The following is a 23,209-nucleotide window of genomic DNA, read 5'->3' as shown; positions in this document are numbered from 1 at the left end:
AGATTACTCTCTTTATAAGCATGGTTTCTTCAATATTAAATTACTCTCTTTATGTTAAAGCTTGCATTTAACATATTCATTTGTACTTAAATGCATTTTTAAAACTTATACATTGTTTTTTGAATTTAAGATGAAAACACATATTGTTTGCGTTTAAAAAATAAAGTTAATTGTTTTTTTATTAATTTGAATTTGGATTTTATTTAATTATAATTATAAAAAAATAATAATAATAATTTTAATAAAGTTCAGATATTTTTTACTTTCATGTAAATCTCACTCATTTTAAATTTTATCTATAAAACTAATCTTATACAAAAAAATAATTCATATTCATATTTCTAAATACAAAAAGTTTATTAAAATCATACTTGCAAAAAAATCTAATTTTGATGAGTGTTAGAAGATGCTATTTTTTAACTTGATGTAAGCCCCACTTATTTTAAAGTTTATCCATAAAACTAATCTTATACACAATATAATTCATATTTCTAAATACAAAAGTTGAATGAAATCATACTTTAGTTGGAAGCATAAAGCTTAAAATTATGATTTCAAAGGAATGGATAAAGAATATTGTGCATACTTCTCGTTAATGTTCTATCCTTTTAAAATCCTTATAAATATTTTAAATTTTATAGGAGTACCTTCAGGTTCCATTTATTGTGGTTGAGTATCGTTGTGGTTAGATTTCACCTCATACCTTCTATATATAAAAGTTATGGAAATATATTAATTTGACTGTGTGCCATAAACAAAACTGAAGTTCAGTATAAAACAGCAAACCGCAGAGATGTATTGCAGCATAGATTACAAACACATGGCTTCATTATTTTGGTATTTACATTCAGAAGCGCAAACACACATCCATACGTTTACATTAAACAGTTTATAATATATCTATGTACGAATTTCGGTGAAGCCAAGCCCAGCCCAGCCCAGCCCAGTTTACCTCCATATCTTGTTCATATACGCTGGGAGGCCCATTGTTGATTCCTTTACGGTACAGTGTAAGCTGCCAACCAAAAAAACACCATCGTTATTCGGTAGAATTCTTGTTAAAAAAAATAAGAAAGAAAGAAAGCTGAAGTCCAAGAATATCTATATATATATATATATATATATATATATATATATATATATATATATATTATCTCCGCATTGGTAACCAATATATATATTACCTCCGCATTTGTATCCAACAGGTCTGTCGGAGAATTGGCAGCGCTGGGGAATGGATATGGCGACGGCGGGATCGATCCCTGCAGCTTTGGCTGTTTTGGAGAGCATGACGGAGCAGAGGCAGGCGGGATCGGTGGAGAATTTGTGGACGGCGTTGCAGCATCCGGCTGAGACGGGAGCGTTTGCGTTCTGGGCGGCCTCCATGCACGGCGCCAGCTTCGTCGCCTCCGACTCCACTGCACATTCACCTGCTGCGTTTGCTTCCAAAACAACACTCAGAATGACGAGGAGAGAAAGCAAGTTTGTAAGAGAGAATGCCATTGCTTGCTATGAACGACTGATAGTTTGAACCACAAGACACAACTATGAGTATGGACTGGGAGATATGGAGTGTCTGAATTTATAGTAGTTACTCTAGAAGTATGATCAATCGCGAACCAGCACGTGCACATCCAACTATAAATAAATTCTTTCATCTATGATTTCAAAATGGATGGCGCACTGTCAGCCAGAATATTAGGAAGTGGATTTGCTTTATTGATGTGGCTGCTCTTTCTCCATCATGATTGACAATGACAGCATTGGCAAAAACTTATTTATGCAGATTGTAACACAGAGAAAGAAAGAATGGCCAATAATTTATGCACATTGTGCATTTCATGGCTGTCCATGGGACGATGTCCACTGCAAGACTGTTGCTCGTCATGCTCTCCCTGCTGGCGGCCCAATTGTCATAGGTGGTTCCTCTTACTGAAGTTATCGATGACACGATTATGATGGGTAGTGGTTTACTCTTTTCAAGAAAGTGAGGAGAGAGAAGCCATTCTTGGCATTAGGATGGATATGCACTTACTTCCTCAATTTGCATTAGGTTTAGGTTGGGTAAATCATATTTATCTGCAAGTAATGTAATATGCTCTCTCCAAGAAAGTGGAGAGAAGCCATTCTTGTCATTGGAATGGATATGCACTTATCTCCTCAACTTGCATTAGGTTTAGGTGGGGTAAAACATACATATCTAGAAGTTAGTTATATATATAGTTAATGATATGTATCTATTGTTTTTATTTTAAATGATTAAGAAACAACCAAAAAAATTATAATAACATAAAATATTGAGTAAAACGTGTATATATATATATATAAAAGAGAGGTATATATTATTTAACAATGTTGATCGGGTTTAACATAACTTAAACCACATATCATATAAAACTCTTGACGGAGGATAGTGACATGAGATCTATATTAATTTTGGATATCGTTAGCAGTGACACATGCACGACATCACTAGTTGGAGGAGGAGCCCTTTTAAACCGTTCAAAGCAGCTGATTTCAAGAATCTGCAATGTCAAGAAAATGCTAATGTTTCAATGCTGTACAATGTTAGTGGCGTAACCCGGTTTGAGAGTTTCAAGAGCTGGGCTGCGCTAAAACATCAGCATAAGTTATGCTTCGAGTTGTTGTCAGTGGACTATACATAAAAGGCTACACCATGGGAAAAAAATAAAAAATAAAAGGCGACGGTGACGGTGAATGATCTCATTTTTTTTTATGCATTTTGAATTAAAAAAATAAAATCCATAAAAGGTGACCGTGGATGATATTATATTCTATGTCATATCTTTCCAAAATTTATATATTTATATAATTGAGTTTGGAGAGATAAGAAATCTATAATTTTATATTTTTTAAATAAAATCATTGTTCAAAAACATCTTCAAAAGTGATGCGTAATTTAATTTAGGAAAGTGATGCGTGATTTAATTTAGTAAGTGTAAGTTAATCGTGATTTTTCATAAATGGTAATGTAAATATGGAAAAATAATAATTCCAAAAATAATAATTTATTAATTTGAAAAAATAATTTAAGGTAATTTTATAATGAATTGAATATAATATGAACTACAAAATATAAGAAATTGAATTAGTTTTTTTTGAATATATAACATTTAGTTATAGAATTTGTGTATAGCAAGAGATGGAAAATGCTTTAAATTTGGGTCCTTTGTTGATGAATCCACTCATGTTATGGACATTGCTTTGTGCAATTCTCACTACTAACACATATCATGGATTTAATAAAACATTGGCTTTCCCATTGCATAATGCAAGCTTCCACATCTCCACATTTCTTTATAATTCTAAGACATACGGTTGAGTGGATACATGTGCAAAGTGTGAAGGTGTCAACAAAAGCTATATGTGGAGATAAGAAAAAGTCTAGGAGCGCTTCGTATAGTAAAATTTTTGACTCCACTTATACACTCTGCAAAAAACTCTATGCTCAAAGCTCTTTGCACAACGAAATATTCTTACACAAATTTGTCTGCAGTGAAATGTCGCTTCTACAATCGGCGACAACACCATTTTGTTAGGGCTAGATGCAAAGCTCCGCAAAGGTCTAGAAAATATTTTCATGAAATAAACTTAAGCCTATTGAAAATCCTAGCTCCTACAATGCGGAGGTGGCCGGCCTATATTTCTACATGACAATTGCTTCAGATGCTATCCCAATCAAATCACTTCATGACATATTTGTTAACATTAGAATATTAATAAATAAATATGAACATTAGACTATTAATAAACATGAAAATTAGATGTGTTGCGGTCTCGAATTTGAATGGAGCTTCTCATTGTGCGAAGGAAACTTGCCTCTCCACAATGAGAGGAAACTTTGCTCCTCACAACGTCGAGAACTTGTCACCATGTTAGACAATATCGCTAGGTGATAATCATTTTTCGTATATATTGAATTATGTTCCCAATCAAAACTTGTTGATAGTGTGAATAAAATTGCTCACCTTGGAATTAAAAAACAAAATTTAATACCTTTACCGTTTTTATAATGTTTGTTAAAGAGGGACAGGTAGTGTGCAAATATTTTCTTGTATGAACAAGTAGTGTGGAGAACTTTCTGCACATGGAAAGCTACTAACAATTTTAGCAAATATTTTTGTGAAATCAACTAAAGCCTATTGAAACTCTTAGCTCCTACAATGTGGAGGTGGTTGGCCCATTTTTCTACACGACAATTTCTTCACATGTTAGTAGAACCGATAATAGAATTAACACCAGTGAGAACTAAACGCTTTCATGAAATCCATATTGGAAAACATCGCATAAAAAAAATGCAATGATCTCATTAATTCACTATAACAACATTTCCTGAAACTTGAACGAACCTTTAAACCACTGTTTAGTATAGTGTGCTCCTCGCAAAAAAGAAAAATAATCTTAGTCTCCAAGACACATTGTTAAGGGATACATGTGCGGACACCACAACAAGAGCTATTTACAGAGAAAAGCAAATTTAACTCCACTTCCGCACTTCGTACAAGGAAAACACTGCTTGCACTTTTGCGTTGTAGCATTAGTATCTAATACTAAATGAAGTCTCCTTCTAACTATTAACTATGTTCAGTAGAATGTATAAATCCAAAACATGTACGAGTGGGCACTTTCGCATTTTGTACAATGTATCAAAAAATCTTAGTGTTCTGTTATAATTCTAAGAGGGAAGCCAAAGTTGTATGGAAGCCAGAGTTGCACAATGAAACTTAGATTATTATGAAATCAAATTTAACTTTAAAATCATATTGTTACTTATATAAATTTCCTTATATTATTGGGCGGAGGTTCAGAAAAAGTAACATTGACACATTGTGTAGAGGTGCAGAACAGGTAACACTGACACATTGTGCAGAGGTGCAAAACATTATGCAGAGCGCTTGAAGATTATGTGGATCTTTAATACAATTTCCTGTTCTATTTGATATATGTAAACCAGTTGTAGATAGTAGATTCAAAGGACACAGGGCATTAACTGGAGTGGAAAGGATCTTTTCAGTTTTCCGGGATTATAATTAATATGCATATGCATAATTAATTAATACTAATAGAAGATTTAATGAAGATGGGGAAAGTTTTGGATTATAAATACTTTCAAAGTAGGAAGTAATCATGAAGAATTGTTAAGGAGACATTGACGTAGTGCTATTGAAAATTTTGCATTTGCTGCTGCTTATCAGAAATGGAATGGTGGTGCTCTTATTCGAGATTTTTTGCAAAATTAAATTAGCTACCTCTTTTGTGCCAAAGAATAGTTCTGCGGGACAGGAAACAAAAAAAATTTGCGTAATGCTTTTTATGTCTGTATACATTTTTGAGTGCCTTTCTGTATACAATATTACATGTTATAGAATACGTAAAAGATATAGCAAAAAAAACATGGTTGTATAATGTGATAATAATAATCAAATGAGATGAAATTAATTAAAAACTATTTTTCATTTAAGACTTTAAATATTTAGCTATGCGAAAGAGTGGTTGCATAGAGCTATGAATTTGTGTGGACTGGAGGATGTATGGAGTATGAGGTATGTGCGAGAGAACCGAGGTGCAAAGGTAATTTTACTCCATAGATGCAAATTTAATTTGAATAGGAACACAAACTTCCAGTCATAATGTAATAGGAAAAACTAGAAAGAGCAGGAGGGTGGGTGGGTATTTCTTCAATTAGTGCTCTATCACTGAAAACAAGGCAACTATTGCTATTTTTTTTTTTATCTTTTATTATTTAGATTTAGTTGTGCGGAATGAAAGATGTGTAGAGAATGGGGTATGTGCTGGAGAAAGTGCACCTTTTAGAAAAAATATCATTGTGTACTATTGTCTCTGACTGTATATGTTATACTTTTCTTCATTCTCTCATATTTCACATTAAATTAATATTTGAAATCTACTTTTGGATATTTCTTCCCATTTTTTCTTATATAGTATTTCTCGCTTAGTTCTCCCACAATGTTTCTCTTTCTTCTGCATATTAGAAAACTAGTGTTATTAAACAAAATAGCTTTGACTTTTCCAAGTATATCTGATTTTGCTTCATTTATGGAGACGATAAACCTATATTAAGGTTTGATATAATCTTAAGCCTTCCGCACAATATAATTTCTTTAGAAATAACCATTAGCTTTTCAATCATTTTCAACATCTACTTTGAACTAACAATATTCAGTTAGTTTTAACACATTTCATTGTCCAAATATTTTCTTGTGGGGATCTTTCATTGTGTGTTAGAGAGGGTGGGGTAGGGGGAGAATTTTTTTGACTAATGCTTTGTCATTGACAACAAGACAACTATTTTTACTATATTTATCTTTTATTATTCTACATATTTATCTGTGTGGAAGGAAGGATTTGCGGAGGATAGGGTATGTGCAAGAGTTGTGAATCTTTATGGAATGAAGAATTAGTGCAGAGGAAAAGATATGTGTGGGAGGACAAATGTGCAAAGCGAACTTTATTTCGTGAACATAATTAATTTTAAATTCTTTTGCATTTAAAACTTTTACAGATTTTCTTATTTTAAGATTTATTTTAATAAATCGAACATAAGTGCACCTCTTAGCAAAAGTTTTGTATATGAAAATAATAATAATTTCATAGAACAATTTTTTTTACTCTGTACAATGATATATTGAATAAAATTTATTTAATGTTAAATTTTTATTATTAATAGTAGTTTGTTCTTGAACGAAATGCATTGATACTCCCTACGTCACTGGAGACTATATCATTCGCCTCATGGTCAAAGTCCATTGACTATCAATTATTTTTTACTACAATTTTTCCTATATGTAGGTCGAACTCCATTAACTATCTCATACGTATGTTAAATATTTATAAAGTAATGTGACAATTGCAGCCACTAATTTTGGTTGTGTTGTTCGTAGAAGCATTTTCCAGGTGTTCATCATGCAATTTTTGTAGCATACATGTTATGAATGCATGTAACATTAGCTTTCGAACAAGTTGGTTACAAATAGATTCATTTCCCGAGATGTATGGTGTTGTTTTGGAAGTTGCATGCTGTGAGGGATTATCTTTGGAAGCTTATTTCGAACAAAAGTGAAAAACATGTAGCATTTTCGATATGTAGACAATGCATTGTTTCATCTATATGTGAGTGCTTAGAACATTTATACAATATATGGTACAGTCATGTAGAAATGATGTACAAACTTCAAATACTGGATAATGTGATAATGCTAAACACATTTACACATGATGAGTTACTATCGTATAACTCTTATGTTTGAATTACTCCCATTCTATGAAATTAGAATGTCTTATTTTTCTTATTTCTATATATTTGATCTAACGCATATCATTAAAGCAGCATAAATGAACACAATTAGAAAATATATTGTTAAAGACAATGATAACTTGGCTAAGAGGTGTGTTTCTCTTCTATTTATTGTTATTTGATCATTTTTACATTATACAACCCAATGTTTTTCTTTGGTTATAATTTTAATATATTATAACTAAAAGCAAGGGTTTTTCAATTTTTAGGAAACATAAAAACTTAGAAATTTGGATCGAGGATAATAATTACAAAGAAAAAAGTACTTTGAAGATTTCTATAAAACATTTGTATTTTCTGAAACTAAAATCTATTTAGAATTTATGTATGTTAGAAATGAATTCACATTATCTCATTATATTTTAATTAGATAGTTCTTACATAGTTTCAATTATAACGTTCTTTTAGGCACTGACTTCAATGTATTATTTATGAAGAGGAAAAATATATTGAATTCTAATGATGTTAAAATAGAGATGGATGAGGGTGTAGAGATAGAAATGAGCAGTACTACAGACAAAACAAAAGAAACAACGAATAAACAAAAGCAATAGGTAGTTCTATGCAAGTTTAGTTAAATATATATCAAATTTCTTTTTTGTGTTTTTGTTCCTTTTTTTGAAGTTATTTCAATTCAATGCTCATGACTAGGAAAAAGGAAATCGAGTCTATGCCATTGTTGATCGAAGATATTAGTAATAATATAACTGGGAGGATTTTTTACGGCCTTTTCTTGGTTACATATCAAACATTTTTGGACAAATAAAACAAGACAAAAGCAATACTCCATGCATTTTTAATAGATAAGAAAGCGAAAATGAGAATAACATTGTTTGTGCCAACACAATTTATTGAACAACATAAGACAAAACTTATTGCAAATGTTTTTGTTTCCATTATATATTATGAAATCATTCTAAAGAATAAATATGACATTGGTGATTATGAAAAACTATTTGTCTAAATAGTTTTAGTAGTGTAGAAAATATTTGTCCTGTTTGTGTAGAGTACTGATTCTTTCCAAATATGACATTTAAAACCTATCACATAATGAAGATTCATTTCCAGTTGAAACAATCACTATTATTTCAATTTCGGTAACACACACAACAATGCAATATGTATTGGAAATCAAAGACGACAGTGTATAATAGGAGAGGGAAACAACAAGCTTTGATTTATTTGAATTTTTCAATATTACAAAGCTATTGTCCATGTTATATAGTTTTCATGTAATATTTTACAAATGCTACATATGTGATAGGTTCAAGTACACAATAAACTTGTTTTGGAATGACTTTCAATCCAAAGAAAATTGCAAGAAAACATTTTTTCTACTAATCTTGCTAAAAGATATAGTTAGAAAACAAGAAAGAGTTTTCCTAACTTCACAATCAACATTCACATGTCCATTGAGATAGGAAAGAAAGCCGAAAATCTAAGAAACCTGCTTTCTTTGCTGAGTGGAATATGCATGGTAAACTTTATTATATTGTTTATATAGACATAGATAAAGAAAAAAGAGCAAAAAAAATTGATTTGATGTTACTAAGCCTCTATTTTCTATGTCAATTTTACAGTACTTCCAAGGACACTAGACAATAACTACTGCATATAAAAACCCATTTGAGACTATATGTGTGAAATGTAGTAGTCCAATTAAAAGTTCTAGAACTATGAATAAAACTATGCTTTATTGCACCGCTTGCAAGTAGGAATCTCACTTTTTTTATTTCCATTAGCTAAACTGCATCATACATACAAATGAAAAGACTTATATACAATGCATTCTGAGAGGCGCGGAACTATAAAAAAGTATTACCTGAACTATGAGAATTTTCCTATGAGTACAAACAAATCAATTGTTATTGATATTTTGTCGAATTTTGAGACACATGGCACATTTAAAATAAACCATCAAAACTTGATTATAAATATACAATGATGATCTTATTTGTTTACATTGTCAAATCTAGTAATGACACAATTCTCGTTGTTTGCATTGTCAAGCAACTTAACATTGCCTTATGGTTTTTGGTTTACAAATTGGGTTATTATCAAACAACTCTTTCATTTTACTTGATTATTGGTATTTGATTTCACATGAACAAGATTAGGAATGAAATCATTAGATAAAACAAGGCAATTTCTTCTACTAATGCAAATGCTAATATGACATTGTGCAAGAATGTATTTCAATGAGCTATTTTGTTCAGGTTCTATGTTTTGTACTATGATTTGTTATGTTTTCTTTTTTGTAGTATCGTTTCTTACATTGTTTTATTTATTTACCAAAATTTCAAATTCTATAAATACTCAGACAATATTGCAACTTGGTTACGTGAGATTTTACAGTTTGGTTAATCATTTTTCAGTGACATTGTTATTAATTAATGGGCTTTACAATCATGATTTTCTTTTTTTACATTTCAACCAATCCAATATTATTTCTACAAAAATAGTTATTTCGTGCAATATTTAAACAAATATCTAAATAAATTATTATCATACATAGATGAAACAGATATCTAAATCGAATAAGCAAGGCTACAATATAAGTTATAAAATATTTTGCATCTATACATATGTCTGCAATCCAAAATAGTCTGATATGTTTTACTTATTTATGTGTGTTGACAATATTATAATACATAGCCTTTAACATATATTGAATTTCAAAATTGGTTGAGAAAATAACAAAAGTTGGTCACAATTTATTTACTAATTAACCATTGGTTTCAGAGATTAAATCTTCTATTGATTATGCTACCAAAATGGAGATTTGATTTCTCAATTCATGTTTTTCAAGAGCTCTTTTTTGAACATTCTTATGGTGTCTAGTTCATCTTCGAATCACCTAAACATTTTCTGAAGTTCCAATATCTTTCCATAAGCATTAAAATACCTTGACTAAGCATTAAGATATCTTGGCTCTCTGCATGTACCTCTTCCTGTGTGCTTCTGTGATTGTTTCTTTCGACCATTTTTTCAATCTTAGTAACAAATTTAGAAAACAATAGACAAATTATAAATAAAAACCTAAAAACACTTAACAGTTTCAGAAAAAACAAAACAAGTTGATTTCCAAGAACTTACTAACGAGTCTACAAAAAAAAAACATTGAGAGATAGGAAACAAGCTTGAATATAATGTGTCAAAGGTGATAAGTCATCTAAACCACGAATTGAATCTAAGTTCTGAAACGATGTTTAACTACTATCAATTTTAATTTTATTCATTAATCAGTGATCGTCATCAATATGGATAGAAATTATTTTCTTGATCTTTAATTAGAAAATACTGTTTTGAAATTGATTATTTTAAATCATATATGTTTTATGTTTTTCCATGTTTCATGCTTGAAGAAGGTTATAGGTGACAAGATTCCAGTTCAAACAATATTGCCAGAACTTGATGAGGAAGGAAAAATCATATTGGAACCTGAAGCAGTTAAAGAAACAAGAACTCAACGGCTATGAAATCGTTCAATTTCAGAGTATCTCATCAAGTGGAAGAATTTACCCATTGAAGATTCCACATGGGAGGATGAGAATTTATACAGAAGCACCCAAAACTACTCAAGCGTTGAGGACAACACTTTTTTGAAGGAAAGGGGCATGTTAGGTCCCTATAATACTAGTGATTCCCCCATTACTATTGTCATTGTATCCCTTATTGTTATTGTTGTGCCCCTATTGTCCCCATATTGTTATTATTGTGCCCCATAGAATCCCACTATTGTTATTTTTGTGCCTTTATATTATTATTGTTAGGTCGGCTTGGTTATGTTGTGTCCCCTTAGACTTCTATATAGAGAAAGGAGGTTTTGTCATTTGAATCATCCAAGAATTGTTCATTTGTGTAATGTAAAGGAGGTTGCCCCCTCAAAGAGGCTGAATTCTAAGGTGTTGATCTATCCTTTTATCTTTTTGTGAGTTGGTTTCCTAACAAATTATTAGGATCGTTGGACATGAGCCTATTTGAGGCACTATACGACTAGAAGTGTCATACCATAATTAGTTGGGACCATCCAATGGACCTGATTACACTTGGACCTGACATGATAAAGGAAATGGAATATGGAGTCTTAATGATTAAGTAGAGGTTTAAGGTAGCTCATGATCATCAAAATATCTACATAGATGGAAATAGAATTTGTAGGGAATTCAAAGTGGGGGATAATGTGTATCTATGGGTTAAGTTTAAGATAAGTTCCTTGAGAATGGGAACATGTTCCAAGTGAGCACCCTGTTACTGCATATCATTTGAGATTATGAAAAGAACTGGACCCATGGTATACATGTTGCCTTACCTCCCAATGTTAAATCCCATTATGTATTTCATGTGTCTTTTCTAAATAAATATGTATATGATTCTAATAACATCATTTATTGGGATATGATTAAGGTGAAACCTGAAGGATAATCACAACTTGAGCCTCAATGCATATTATATAGGAAGGAGACACTGCTCTAGAACTAAGCCACCATGTAGGTCAAGGTGCAATGGAAGTACTATGGAGTGGATAAAGAAACTTGTAGAATGGAGGATGCCATGAAAGTGGCATACCCATCTTTTTTCACTCTATAAAGTCAGTTTTTGGATGGTAGAACACTGGGAATGGTGTTCCTTCAAGGGGGAAGGGAACACAACAACTAATTTTCTCCAATTTTGTAATTTTAAATTATTACTTAGTGCCATTCGAATTGTTGTACACACACTCTGGTGATTTTTCAAGTTACCATCGACATATGGTTGATTATGTAAAATATTTCATTGAGTAATGAAGAACAATCAACCAACTCACTGAAAGCTAGAGTGTCAATAGGAGCCATGATACAACTAGTTGAAATTAGTGAGGAGGTTTGGAAAATCACTTCGCTTGCTAAAAAAATACATATATAGCCATAACAAAAAACTCATATTTCCAAAATGAAAAATTTTGAATTTGAAATCATTTCCCTCCTTCCCATTTCCCCAAAATTAGTTAATGAAGGGATTTGGGTAGTTGGGAATCCAAACACCCATAGTTATGGAAGCATGGGAACATGGAGATGTAGTGGGTATATGGAAATGGTTAGAGATGGGTATAGTCAGTACCCATCTTGAGTTATGAAACTTTACCCATGAAATCCCTTGTTAGAGATCATAAAATGTGGGGTTTTCCTTGCATGGAATAGGAAAATGTAGCTATGGGGAGAATGGACTAGTTTACTGAGCATTGGGAGAATCTTGTAATGAGTTGCAGAAGAGTTTTCAAGAAAAAAAGAGTACCCATGAGTGGGAACCGATCAGATTAGTGAGTGATTCTAAATTGTTGTTTTTTTATAGGAAGAGCTCCCTAGGGAAACAAAATTTCATGCCCAAATGATGATGAATCTAATTGGGGTCCATTATTGAATGTTTGGACATGTTAAATTTTGATTTTGACTGCTAATTTAGGGAAGGGAAACCAAAACCCAAGCTGGAAAAAGGGGAACACAAATTTGATGTTGGATAGGTCAAAGGACAAACACTAATAGGGGAGGTCACTAGGGGATTTCACTGGCACAAAAGGAACTCCATTATGCAACAATAATTAGCTAGGAAGGAATCTAAAAAAATTGTGGAAGCTTTGGCCCATTCAATAATGAGTGTTTGCCATTATTTCCTGTGAAGGAGAGTGACTTTCATTGTTGATAAATTTATTTGAGAACCTAAGTTATTTCCCCCGGTAGTATCATGGATTTGGTAGGGGGTGGATATTAGTAGGAAATATAGGCCTAACTGAGCCTATGGATGGGTGGAAAGGTGCACACCTCACTTTAGTTGTAATCAATTCATTTCAGATAATTCTCTATAACCTTTTTAGATATTTAAACTATAAATGTATTTTGTATGACGTTAAATATTGTGTATGATTAATTGATAATAGTCATTATATCATAGTTGAACAAAATGGTTCATTAAAGAGAATTTAGGAAGAGGTTACTAGAAGCTTGAATACTTGGTTTGTTGACAAGTATCACAATTCAAAATTATATGTATTGAAAGAAAAATTAAGTATGTTATAGTATTATCAGAACATATGAAGTTGTAACAAGATATACTTGTTCTAATCCACCAAAGTTTCCTTGTAATATCGAGTTCTAGGGGTTATTCCAGGCTCCTGAGCATGTAGGGGTGGGGTATTATTCTTTAAGGTATCCTCCATGTTTCATAAATATTCTTCAGAAGCTATTCCTTAGCTAAGGAAATCATTGGGCTAATGGAACAAGGATTCGAATGGTGGGATGTATGTAGAGTTGTAGAGCCCTAAACGATTCCTTAAAGAATACACATACTCAACTTTTCTAACAATGGAAGTTATCATGACCTTGCGAAATGCTCATTTGTCTCTTCTTGCAATTTTTAATATTGACATTTTGAGCATGAAATATAGCTTGTAGCTAGTCCTATCTTCTAGGATCGATTGAGAACATGTAGTTTCAATATATATAGATAAATGGTCCCTAATCTTAATGCTAGAATTTTTTGGGACAATAACTATTACGACCATTTTACCCTATCTAGAACAAAATTCATCTAAACATAAAGGGGAAAGAATGGTTGTTTAAATGACTAAATGGATATAAACTCATAATAGTTTCCATAGGTAATTGGATCCATTGAAACTTCTAGTCAAAATAGCCTTGAGTAGTTTGGAAATAAAAGTATTAATTAAGAAATGAATATTATTCAACCCACAACAGCTACATTGTTAGTAATTTTTGGAATCACCAATGATAAGGTTAATTATGTATCACATGGTAGGATTTATTTCCTATGATACAAAGAATAATTGAATCCCATATCACATGGAAGGTCTTATATCATCTATAAGGGAAGGGTGCATTTCTATCTTCCATGAGTTTGAAATCCTCACATCGACATGGGGTTATGTATTTCCAAAGAAAGTCTCTTCGTATGATACACCATGTAGAAATTCCTTGTAGATTCAAACTGCTTATGTGATTTTTTAAAACAAAAGACTTGAATATACTCTACTCATCAATGGAAAATAATTAATCGATCAAAAAATCACAAAGCATACAAGAGAAAGAATTCAATCAACACATTACACAATGATTTCTTTGGGAAAGCCACAACTATAAACTGTTGTTATCTGTATATTGCATTAGTAAGAAAATATGAGAAGATTACAATGCTTTTCTCAAGCCCGAGAAACATCTGCACTATCTCTATTTCTCTCACACAACTTCCTAGACAAACCTTGGCCAATACTTAACCAATTTTCTGCTTGCCCAAGTTCTTATTTCCTTTAGTTGTTTCCTTGGGAATTAGCCCCCAATTAATTAGTGAAGTTCCTCAATAGGAATTGTGAAATACTCATAGGCCTTCCTCTCACTGCATGCATGACCTATATAATTTGGATGATTATACAACTAATAGTACATTGCCCTTGAATTCAATCTCAACTCGGTAACTCTCAGATATGACATGCATGAGTTATTTATGTGTGAATCATCAGTTAACTAATTGAACACATGCAACAACACCCCACTATTTGACCTCCTACTAGTTTCTCCATTAGTTGGAACTAGTTTAACTAACTTTAATGTAGTTAATTTTAATTAATTGATTTCAACTCAAAATAAACTCAACGAGGTCTCCTACAAAGTAGGAGACACTTTACATGACTCAATTTATACCCTCAACTCGAATTAGTTGATCCAAATAAGTCAAATTAACTCAGTTAACTCATACAAGTTGTCTTGTGATGTGGAAATACAATTTTATTCCTAATTTAATTTAAGGAAAAAATTAAAACGAGATTTTCTTGTTGCACTTTCAAAACACCACTGCTTATTGTTGAGAAGGTTAGCTTCTAAGTGATATTCCATAGAGAATGCTTGGGTTCCATGCAATATGTACTCTACTTTAAGGGCTATATAATGTATTGGGAACCACATGATACATAATACATGTTGTAGGCTTGTTAAAGTTTAACCCCTATAATACGTAACTATCATTTGTTATATCATTATTTGAAAACTCGATTCTACTTTATACTTGGCCCCTATAGTTGATATCAAAAAATGTATGTCCTCTCACAATAGTGAGTTGAGTCATAAACTTCAACATTAGCATTAGTGCTTAATGAAATTCCTCTCAAAATGTTATACCTATGCATTATAACCAAAGTGTGTGCAATTATGAAATTTCCCTAGAGCTATAACACAAGAGGGATGTTCTCACCAACGTTTCTATGTTACCAAAGGAGGATAATTGGCTATTGGGAAATTGTGTGATGAAGCTTGTAATAGACAACACAAGACACATTACAATTTTCCTTGTCACGGTGTTAGTATTTACATTATTATTGTCTTGGTAATGATGCTCAAGTTGGAAGTATTCCAATTGTTTTGTTTGTTTCCATAATTGGCTTGATGAAGAATTTATGCAAATTCATGTTTGTATTCCAAGAAACTCCTATCCTTAGTTTATAAAATATCATGCTTGAGGATAAACCCCATCATTCTATCACTACAAAGGTGGCCATCTAAGCAATATCTCTCCCTATATCGCCCAAGGAGAAATTTCTGAATGATATGTATCACTTCTATTATTGGACTCTTTATCTTTGAAGTGATATCATGTGCTAAAAATATGAGACTTTGATGATACACAATTTTTTTTCGTAGAGAAGTTGATATTTGAAGAAATGAGTCTCCTTGTATGTTTTCAAATAAAATAACCCCATTTCTTGGAATACACCTAGATGATTCAGGATTATTACACACACATGATTTTAGGAATGAAAACATGTTCCTTATACCGACACCCAAAACCATAAATTCCTTACCTACCTTCCTCCCTTTCCCTTTCAAATTCGGTGGATGTTGGTAGGACCACACACATGTTATAGAATGTGTGTGTGGTTTTGTAACATTTCTTCAGCCCATTCTCTCCACCCCTTTCTCTTTGATTGCTCATCTCTCTCTCCCCCACACCATCCCCTTCCTCCTCCTTTCTCTCTTCTCCGTTACATCCCCTCTCGCTTTCCATCTCTCCCTCTACCCATCCATCCATCCCTCTCTCCCCATAGCTTTGTATTTATCTCCCTCCCTCTCTCCTTCTATCTCACTCTCCTTCCCTCCCCCTCTCTCTCTCTTGTCACACTCTCTCTATTTCCTCTCTCATTCTCTCACTATTTTCCTCTCTCAATTCTCTCTCTATTTTCATATCCTCTCCTTCTCTCACTTTCTTCCATCCCCCTCCCCCCCCCCCACTCTTTATCCCCCTACTCCCTCTCCCTATCTATATTTTTCTTTATGTTTCTCTCTCTCCTTCGCTCTCTCTATACATATCCATCCCTTTTACTATCACTCTTTCTCTCTCTATCTTTCTCTCAATATATATCTAACTCAACTCTCTCCCTATCCCCATATCTCTCTTCTTCCCTCCCTCTTTCCTTCTCTGCCCTCTCTAGCTCCATCTATATATTCCTGCCACTCTACTTATCTCTCTCCCACCTCATCTATATATTTATCTCCATCCCTCTCTCCTTCTCTCTGTCTCCCTCACCCCCTCACACTCTCTCTCCCCATCTCCCTCTCTCTTATTCTCTCTCTTCTATCCAGTGATCCGTAAAATTTTGTGGATATTCCACTTGATAGCATGTCAAGAAAGATTTGATAAATTATACTCAAAAATCCAAAATCTACATTATGAGGGTTTATTTCTCTTTAGATTTATGGATTTGTAAATTACTATTTATTGTGTATGCATTAAAATTATAATTATGAAAAATATAGAGAATAGTGAAATAAAATACTCACGAACAATGATTTGACACAATATATAACTTGGGAAACACTTTCAGGAGAAAAACCCAACTTGAAGGTGAGGCCACTTTGCTTTACTTCTCTGAATAGAAAATGGATGCTAGTACAAAGAAGTAAGGCCTTTGGCCCATGGGATACCACAGTGCACAAATACTCTCTTTGTTCTCTCTCCCTATCCTTCTTGGCTACTTTGTTTGTCTATAGAACAAAATGCATTTGAAAATAATGGAACCCCTTTTCCTCCAATGGTCTGGTTATAACATAGCCTGATAGCCTATTAATGGTTAGGTTTGATGCCTTAAACTCTTAACTAGAGTTACAATATGAAATATTATATATTTTCCTTCATTATTATCATGTATATAGCCCATTTTCCATGAGTAATGGGGTTGATGTGGCATCATCTCAAATTATGGTGGACAAAATAGGAAGGGAAACTTCCAAGTGGTATAACTTTTGCATACAGGATCCAACTGAGATGATTCTTGCACTATTGGAAAGGTACCCATGTGTATAATAGGAATAAAATGTTTTGCATTAACAAAAAATGTTTTAACCCCAAAAAAACCCTATTTTATGCCTTAAAATACTCCTGGACAGTTTCAAACCCAAATTTTCCAAACTGGGTCCTACTAGTAAAAATGGTCCTATGAGCTAATTCCTCCACTTTTTCCACTTTGAAGGCATCAATATGGATGAAAAACAATATAATGATCCAATCTATATGATCCATATTTGTCTTTATTTCCTTCCCCTCTCCTTCTCTCACTCTCCCTCATTCCCTTCTCCTCTTTCGCACTCTCCTCTCACTCCCCTGTTACTCTCTCTATATCTAATTATTCCTCTCTCTCCCTCCCTCCTTCAAGAAAAAACCCATCCAACTTTTTATCGCTCCTTATCTCCCTCTGTCCCTCACTCTCCCTTATCCCCTTCTCTCTCTCCCCTCCCCGTCTCACCCTCCTCCCTCCCTCTCTCCTTATTTTTCCATTCTATCACCACCATTGTCTCTATCTATCTCTATATCTATATTTCTCTCTTTTTCTCCCCATTCTTCCCTCTCTCTCTCTCTATCCCCCCTATATATCTCTCTCTCCCTCTTTCTCTCCTTCTTTTACCTACCATCAATCTCTCACTACCTCTCTTCCTCTCTCCACCATCTCTCTCTCCCCCCCATATTTATCTATATCTCCCCCTATCTATTTTTTTGTCTCTCTATTTCACCCCCCCCCCTCTCTCTCTCTCACTCACACACGCACTTCTCTCTCTCCCTCCTCCAACTCTTGATCTCACTTCCCCCCCTCCATAAATATATGTTTCTCTCTCCCTCCCTCCCTCTATCAATTTATCTCTCTTCTTCCCTCTATCTCTCACTCTACCCCCCTCTAACTCTTTCTCTATCTCCCTCCCTCTCTAACTATCACCCCCTCTTCCCCCTTTTTGTATTTCTTTATCCCTCAATGGATCCATCAAATCCTACATCACAACAAATCTCTCTCTCTCTCTCTCTATATATATATATATATATATATATATATATATCCTATCCTTCTCCATCTCTCTCTTCAACACTCTCTATCGCCCTCTCTTTCCCTTATCTACCCCCTCCAGCTCTATCTTTATTTCCCTCCCTCTCTCCATCTATCTCTGACCTTCATCTCTATATTTATATCCCTCCCCTCTCTATCTCACCCCCCCTCTCTCTCTTCCCCATACGATCCTATACCTATCTCCCTCCCTGCCTATCTCTCTCCCCCCTCACTCCCTCCCCCTATCTCACTCTCTTCCCCCTTCCCCCATTATTTCTTTATATTTCACTCTTCCTCTCTCTTCTCTCTTCTCTCTCAATTTCCTCCCTCCCTCTCTCTGTCTCCCATCGTCCCTCCTTTACAATAAAGCCCCTCCAAATCTAACTCTTTCATCCTCCCTCTATCTCCCACAAGTCTCTCTCTTCCCAAATCTCCCTCTCTCTCCCTCCCTTACCCTCTTTCCTTATCTCTCTCACTTTTTTACTCTCACTCTTTCTCTATCATTCTTTTCCCCTCACTCACAAACTCATTCTTTCCCACCCCACACTCTTTTCCTCTCTCTCTTTCTTTGTTTATCTCCCTTAGCCCCGCTATCCCTCCCTCTCTCCCCCTCAACCCCACCCTAACCATTTCCTATGTGTTGAAGTTCCTAGCTACGGGAACACACATGCATTCCTATTGTTAGAAACATATGCATGTTTCTAGGGTGAGAAATGCACATGTTATTTTTTGAATTTAAATTTTCTCCTAAAGTGAAGCTTATGTGTATGATGAGTTGGTTGCTTCTAATATAGGTTTGGAATAAAAAACTTGGTGGTTTGAGCTGAAAATCTATGAAAATGTCTTGAGAAATACAAATACACATATTAAATTAATATTTTTTACTACTTTTAATACATTTTTCTCTTGACATATATCAAAATCTTAAAATACATCCTTCATTGATTTCCACTACAACCTTTTTTTGGTCTTAACGATCTAAAAACAAAAAGTATATGGTCACTAGTGGACATTGAGACTTACAATCTAGAAAAAATATTATTTGATAATGATAGGTTGCACTAATAAAACACCTTTTAATTTCAAGGATATATTGGCCTTCTTAATATATATATATATATATATATATATATATATATATATATATATATATATATATATGATTATAAATTTTGAAAAAAAATAAATTTTCACAAAACTATATGTTCTCTACAACTCTACAATTTTTTGTACAAATATTCCATCATTTAAATACAAACAATGCACTAACAAAAACATATACATTATATCTTGCATGAAAAGTAACAGAAAAATGTCAAGAAAACTTAAAACTCACATAATTAGATACCTTTTTTATAGATAACAATTATGTTTCAGGAAATCTAATTATTTTTCCTAAATTTCAACTTTTTATGTCAACTTCAAATTCATTACATAATTACCTCTAATCATCTCTCTTTGTTAACATATTATTGTTTTTCCAGATTTGTATTTATACTAGCATGTGTTATGAGAGACCATCATTAACGTACACCAACTCTAATAAAAAATTGTCTACATAAAATTAACTAAAAATACAAAAAATAAAAAATATTATTTTATTTAAAACAATAAATTTAAATGTTATAAACTTTTCCTAATAATAATTATATAATATATAAAAACATATAATTTTTAAAATAAATTATTAAAAAATACAATTATATTTAATACATTAGAAAACACTTTTGATAACTTATATATAAAATTATCATTCTATATAAAAATGTTTCTAACACAATGAAATATTTAAAAATAAGATACAATGATTTATTAAATGAACATTCAAATAGATTATGGAATTTTTCCAACATATGAACGCAACAACAATCAGATAATCAAATCAATACAAGGTAAAATATTTCAAATTTAATCTTTTTATTATTTTCAACAATCCTTTTAATAAGATAATTTTATAAACTTATTATCAAAGCATAATTATAGTAAATGAGAGTTGATTATAATTAACTATGTTTAATTAAAGAAGAAGACGACTTCAAAACAAATGAGTGATGTATTAAATTAAATGACAGGTAATTATAATTAACTACGTTTCACCATTAAGAAAAAACGACTTAGAAGCGAAAGAGTGATGTATATAAACTTGATGTTAGTATTATGTTTATTATCAATATGGTTGAAATTTAAAATAAGTTATATTAGTGATATATATAAATTTGATGTTAGTATTATCTTTAATATCAATATATTTGAAATTTAAAATAAGTTATATTATCTCTTTTCATATAAGAAATAATTATTATTTTTTTTTAAATTAGATTTTAGGTAATTAAAATATAATTATATTAGAAATAAATAATATATTTATTTTTAAAATGAAATAATATAAATATTTTTAAAATAAATAAATATTTATTTATTTACTAAAAAATTCTCGATGGTAACCCCTTATTACAATACATTAATACACCTATATTTCTTTGTTATATTAATTTATCTATATTTCTTTGTTATAGATCGCAACTTTAAGTTACAAGAAGGTAAGCTGCGAGGCAGCAAGTCCCTGCATTGAGTGGGGTAGTTGCTCAAGCAAACACCATGTCCTAAAATGTTCTAGGGAGGTTGTTTACCCATTAGCTAAAGAAAAGGCATTAAAGGCATGGGCACAACCACCAGAGGCGAAGGCATCTGAGAAAGCACCATAGACAAGGGCTACTCCTCCGCTCGCGAAAGAGTGAAAGAATTCCGACTAGTGAGCTCAAAAAACGCTACTTCGAGAATATATTCCTAAAGCCGCCACAGTGGTTATTAAATGCACAGAAGAAAAATCAAGCAAAAGAAGGGACAAGCTATAACAAGAAACAACATAATCGACCTGTCTTCTTTTCAAACTACATTTCCATATGACTGTGAAACACTTACTCCAACAGATTCTTCGACCTTGAAGATGAATTGGAGCTATAAGGCAACAGTAACAAGCAGATAGCCAAATCCCATCTAAAGGAATACATTAGATTGTAGCTTCAAAAGAGAGAAAATCAGTCACTGTCTGTTGTGGTGTGCCAATCTTTGCAGTCATTCTTGTGGCTTTATGGGCCCAAACATTATTCTCAAGAGAAGGACAAAGCTAACGATTTCTTCACGTAGATGGTTGACAAAGGTATCAAATCACAACTCACGTATGATTTTCTGATCTATAGATATTGCAACAAAGGTAACAATATGCTTCAGTAGTTTGGCCCCTATGATAATATGGTGGAGAGAAACATCACATCCGATACATTTACTCTAAGGAAGCGGAGCATGTGTTTTGGGAAGTACTGGACAAAGTTTTATTGCAAATTTACAAAATTGTAACACTTTGATAATTGAAGATTCTAAGGAGGCTGATATACAATGAACCTTGTAGTTGCGGGATTTGTGAAACAAAAACCTAACTTTGCACATTGTGCTCATGGATAGGTAGTAACAAGCATCTGAACCTTGCTAACTATCTTCCAAAGAAATACTTAGATGGAAAAGGATAGAGTTAACGATTTCTGTGCATAGATGGTTGACAAAGGTATCGAATCACAACTCACTTATGATTTTCTGATCTATGGATATTGCAAAAAAGGCAACAGTATGCTTCAGTAGTTTGGCACCTGTGATAGTATTGTGGAAAGCAACATCACATCCGATACATTTACTAACAATTTATTAATTCAGGGACTTCGTAGGAAATCCATGACTAAGGAGGTAGAGCATGTGTTTTGGGAACTACTAGACCAAGTTTTCTTAAGATTTCAATACAATGGTAATGACCTTGTTCTCACTCACTATAGATGTTTCCCTAATAATTACAAGACTTTGACTTATGACTAAGATAGAGTCATATTCCATACGTAGTTTTCCTATTCTTTACCATTGATTATTGTGATAGATACTACTATGTGATGAAAGGTGAATATAAGCTTAGTTTATGTTATGGATATACAATTAAATAAGCTTACCTTATACAGATTAGTAAGCAGTAATAGAGCTTAACATTCTCATTAGTATTAGTTATGCATGTTGATTTATTAATTTAGGGACTCCGTAAGAAATCCATGACTAAGGAGGCAAAGGATGTGTTTTGGGAACTACCAGACAAAGGAGGGTGATATGCAATGAACCTTGTAGTTGTGGGATGAGTGCAACAGAAAGGTGATTGTGCACATTGTGGTCATGGATAGGCTTATATGGAGAAGGACAGAGCTAATGATTTCTTCACATAGAGGGTTGACAAACCTTGTTGATCAACTCAGCTGGGAGACTCTCAGCTTGGCTCCCTCGCCGATCCATTGGGCTAGGAGACTATACTCAGACTGGGCCACTTAGTTGGGCTTGGTTACTCAGATACTATATACTTGAGCTACTTTACTCTACTCCGTAATGAATTAAGAAGTGATGTTGTACCTTTCTCGAAAGAGGTTTTCATCAATGTAGAGAAGAAGAAAGATGCACCTACCTGAACTACTATGAATGAACAAGGATGAGTC

General features: G+C 32.9%; 1 protein-coding gene across 1 annotated transcript; it reads right to left on the bottom strand.

Moving 5' to 3' along the window:
- Positions 1-751: 751 nt before the first annotated feature.
- LOC149217282 (uncharacterized) lies at positions 752-1,567 on the bottom strand. The gene is made up of 2 exons (XM_089391338.1): positions 1,185-1,567; positions 752-1,015 (listed from the first exon to the last, which is right to left on the bottom strand). The coding sequence occupies exons 1-2, from the start codon at positions 1,501-1,503 to the stop codon at positions 999-1,001; spliced, it is 336 nt and encodes a 111-aa protein (XP_089247464.1). The 5' UTR covers positions 1,504-1,567; the 3' UTR covers positions 752-998.
- Between the last annotated feature and the right edge of the window lie 21,642 nt (positions 1,568-23,209).

Source organism: Pinus tabuliformis, chromosome 1_1, assembly GCF_031772625.1.
Source record: "Pinus tabuliformis cultivar Carrire ecotype Pingquan chromosome 1_1, CPIR1, whole genome shotgun sequence".
Classification (NCBI taxonomy): Eukaryota; Viridiplantae; Streptophyta; class Pinopsida; order Pinales; family Pinaceae; genus Pinus; species Pinus tabuliformis.
The sequence above is the reverse complement of the archived record's forward strand: the minus strand, read 5'-3'. Positions and strand labels throughout refer to the sequence as shown.

Bases quoted from the DNA above. Each gene is read 5' to 3' on its own strand.
- LOC149217282 (XM_089391338.1), bottom strand. From the start codon at position 1,503: ATGGCATTCTCTCTTACAAACTTGCTTTCTCTCCTCGTCATTCTGAGT.